The following is a 2824-nucleotide window of genomic DNA, read 5'->3' as shown; positions in this document are numbered from 1 at the left end:
AAAGAAGAGAGAGAGAGAGAGAGAGAAGGGGGAATATCTCAAGATTTGTTCTGGTGTAGCAGCCAGGTGAGAAGATCGACCTTTGTTGCCACTGCGACTGGCTTCATCGTGCCCTCGCTGTCCCTTTCGGTTACAACTGCGGCACTGTTCCACTCAAAGAATCGATTCAGCACGCTCAGTGGAGTGTCCCATGTAATCTCGATGAATTTGCGGTTTTTGCCCCGCGGTTTTCTTCGCCCTGTTGTCTTTGAGGGCTCTCCGTTCTCGCTCGAGTCGATTGCAAGGATGTCTCGGGGATCCGTGACCACCTCGGTCAGTTTCGAGAAATCGAACATGACCTCCGAGACAGGAGTCTTCCCAGTTGCGCGTCCATGAGAGATCCAGCTGAGGATATTCCCGAGGGTGATGAGGCCAGCAAGCCTCTTGCCATCGGGACCAAGGACAGGAAGCTGGTCGAATCCTTTATCCCTCATGAGCTCAATGGCCGTCTCACAGGTGTCATTGGATCGAATCGTCGTCACCGGCTTTAACCTCAGTGATTTGACCTTAGCAGCAGACAGCGGGTCCTTGTTTCCTCGAGCTGATAATTCCGGAGAAGTTGGAGCAGTCTCGGAAGGATCTGAAGGGAGTAGATCATTTGCGGCAAGCCAGTCGTCATCGGCAAACTAGAGAAGTTAGTAAGAGATATTACAGTTAACGACAACAGCAAGAAACCCCAAATGAATCTCCTCAGACGATGCGACTCACCTTGGTGAGATAGCTTCGAATGCTATCCGGGAGGATGACTACGACGACGTCATCTTTTCCAAAGCCATAATCCTTGCAAGCTTGTACCATCGCAGCAATAGCGCTCCCACTGCTTCCACCTACCAGGAGACCTTCCTCGGCGATTAGGCGCCGGGCATATTGGAAAGATTCCTTGTCTCCTGTCTTGTACCATTTGTCCACCGCATGCTGGTCGAGGACATCGGGGATAAAATCATATCCGATACCTTCCACCTTGTATGGCTTGTTTGCATGCTCGGTGTTCAACGAAGCAGGCAAGGCCAGGATAGATCCATGTGGATCAGCCGCAATGACTTTGACATTTGGGTTATGTTTCTTCAACCCTCGAGATAGACCTGTGATTGTACCACCAGTTCCTGCACCTGCAACGACGGCTGTGATCTTTCCGTTCGTCTGAGTCCAAATCTCTTGAGCGGTGCCGAGTTCATGCGCCAGTGGATTATTTATGTTGCTGTACTGATCCAAGATGTGCGCGTTGGGCAACTCTTTCTCCAGGCGCTTTGCGACTCCAATGTGGGATTCTGGCGAGTCGTACGCGGCCTGCGTAGGGGTGCGAATAATAGTCGCATTCAAAGCGCGTAGGACGGAGACTTTCTCAGCAGACATTTTTTCCGGGAGTGTGATGATTGTCTTGTAGCCTAGAGACCCGATGTGTTACACCAAAATTTCGACCCAAACTTATTCAGAGACGGCACTTACCCTTCACGGCTCCAACAAGCGCTAATCCAATACCTCTTCGGTCCTTTGTTAGCACACTTAATCTCTAGTGGAGCAAGATATGAACATTAATACTCACGTATTTCCACTGGTCGGCTCGATCAATGTATCGCCGGGTTTTATCCGCCCCGAACGCTCAGCCTCCTCGATCATCCGCAGTGCGATTCGATCTTTGACACTGCCGCCAGCATTGAAGTATTCAAGCTTCGCGTATACAGTGGCTTCGATCCCAAGGCTCTGTGGTAGACGGTTCAACCGGACAAGAGGAGTATTGCCTATGTGTTCGGTTATCGAGTCTAGCACCCCTGGAGGGGCAACCGAATTGCTGGGCGACATGGCGATGAGATTGAATTACGCGGTATCAAAGCAAAGCAAGTAGCGATTGATAAAATAGTTCTCAAGGAATGGATGAAAAAGCCGTAGAATGACGGCAGGGGCAAAGAAAAACAGATTTTATCGCATTCTTATTTCTGGCGAACTCTTGCGTGCTCAAAGTTGCCCCTCGCCGAGTTTAACCGCAGGTGCCCGCCCTGGTCCAGAACGAGTCGCTGCCGGATAACGTAATCATGCCCTGCAGCCCTACTGACCTGCAAACGGACAGCCTATTATATTATATATTACTATTACTCTTGGGCATTTATGTACTCCGTGTTTATATATCATTCTTCATGAAAGCGTAGGCGCATTCCGTGTTCCTTTTTGAACAATCACATGGCTCCATTTGGCGTATTCCTTCCCCCCAAACCCCAATTCCCCGCCTTGTTCAGTGGCACGTATCGCCGGATCAGGCTCGTCCATGCCAGTCCTCCTGGTTAGAATATCTATCTACACGTGAGACAACAATTGAGACCATCTATTTGACTAGAAACCAGAAATGATAGTTGACAACCTCGAAGAACTAAAGACCATAACGAGAGAAGCTCAACAGCACGAAGGATCATGCTGATATAAGCCCAAGAACTCAGGGGTCGTCTCCTTTTGTCTCAGATAATAATATCCGGTTGCTTCACAGAATCACAAGTGAGGTCATTTTGGCCCTAGACCTCTGGACGCTAACCATACTGATCGCATTGTGGGCCCCTATTAATATCTCCGTGGCTTGCATGCAGTACGGAGTACCCCGTACGGAGTCATGTAGCATGACTGCTTGCCAGAATCGTCAGATAAGATGCCAGGCACTCGGCACCCGGCATATTGTGCAACTCTCATGGCTGATTTTGCTGCATGAGTTGCGGCTCGTACACAGCAACTACTGTCAGACCCCCCTCCCTCCAATTTCGAGCCGACACGTCAATCAATTATTATCCCAAGCGCTGTCTGG

At 49.8% G+C, this 2824-nt stretch overlaps 6 protein-coding genes across 6 annotated transcripts; 3 read left to right on the top strand and 3 right to left on the bottom strand.

The window, feature by feature from the left end:
- On the top strand, positions 1–375 carry T310_8776 (uncharacterized protein; the record flags this gene model as incomplete). The annotated part of the gene is made up of 1 exon (XM_013468544.1): positions 1–375. A coding segment is annotated over one exon (375 nt), but the record flags the coding sequence as incomplete, so codon positions are not given.
- On the bottom strand, positions 39–665 carry T310_8773 (Cystathionine beta-synthase; the record flags this gene model as incomplete). The annotated part of the gene is made up of 1 exon (XM_013468543.1): positions 39–665. A coding segment is annotated over one exon (627 nt), but the record flags the coding sequence as incomplete, so codon positions are not given.
- T310_8772 (uncharacterized protein) lies at positions 376–669 on the top strand (the record flags this gene model as incomplete). The annotated part of the gene is made up of 1 exon (XM_013468542.1): positions 376–669. A coding segment is annotated over one exon (294 nt), but the record flags the coding sequence as incomplete, so codon positions are not given.
- Positions 670–729: 60 nt separating this feature from the next.
- On the bottom strand, positions 730–1440 carry T310_8770 (Cysteine synthase; the record flags this gene model as incomplete). The annotated part of the gene is made up of 1 exon (XM_013468541.1): positions 730–1440. A coding segment is annotated over one exon (711 nt), but the record flags the coding sequence as incomplete, so codon positions are not given.
- A 138-nt stretch (positions 1441–1578) lies between these two features.
- T310_8769 (Cysteine synthase) lies at positions 1579–1854 on the bottom strand (the record flags this gene model as incomplete). Its single annotated transcript, XM_013468540.1, has 1 exon — positions 1579–1854. A coding segment is annotated over one exon (276 nt), but the record flags the coding sequence as incomplete, so codon positions are not given.
- Positions 1855–2414: 560 nt separating this feature from the next.
- On the top strand, positions 2415–2822 carry T310_8767 (uncharacterized protein; the record flags this gene model as incomplete). The annotated part of the gene is made up of 1 exon (XM_013468539.1): positions 2415–2822. A coding segment is annotated over one exon (408 nt), but the record flags the coding sequence as incomplete, so codon positions are not given.
- Positions 2823–2824: the final 2 nt, after the last annotated feature.

Source organism: Rasamsonia emersonii (assembly GCF_000968595.1).
Source record: "Rasamsonia emersonii CBS 393.64 chromosome Unknown ctg1118621760909, whole genome shotgun sequence".
Taxonomy (NCBI): domain Eukaryota; kingdom Fungi; phylum Ascomycota; class Eurotiomycetes; order Eurotiales; family Trichocomaceae; genus Rasamsonia; species Rasamsonia emersonii.
The sequence above is the reverse complement of the archived record's forward strand: the minus strand, read 5'-3'. Positions and strand labels throughout refer to the sequence as shown.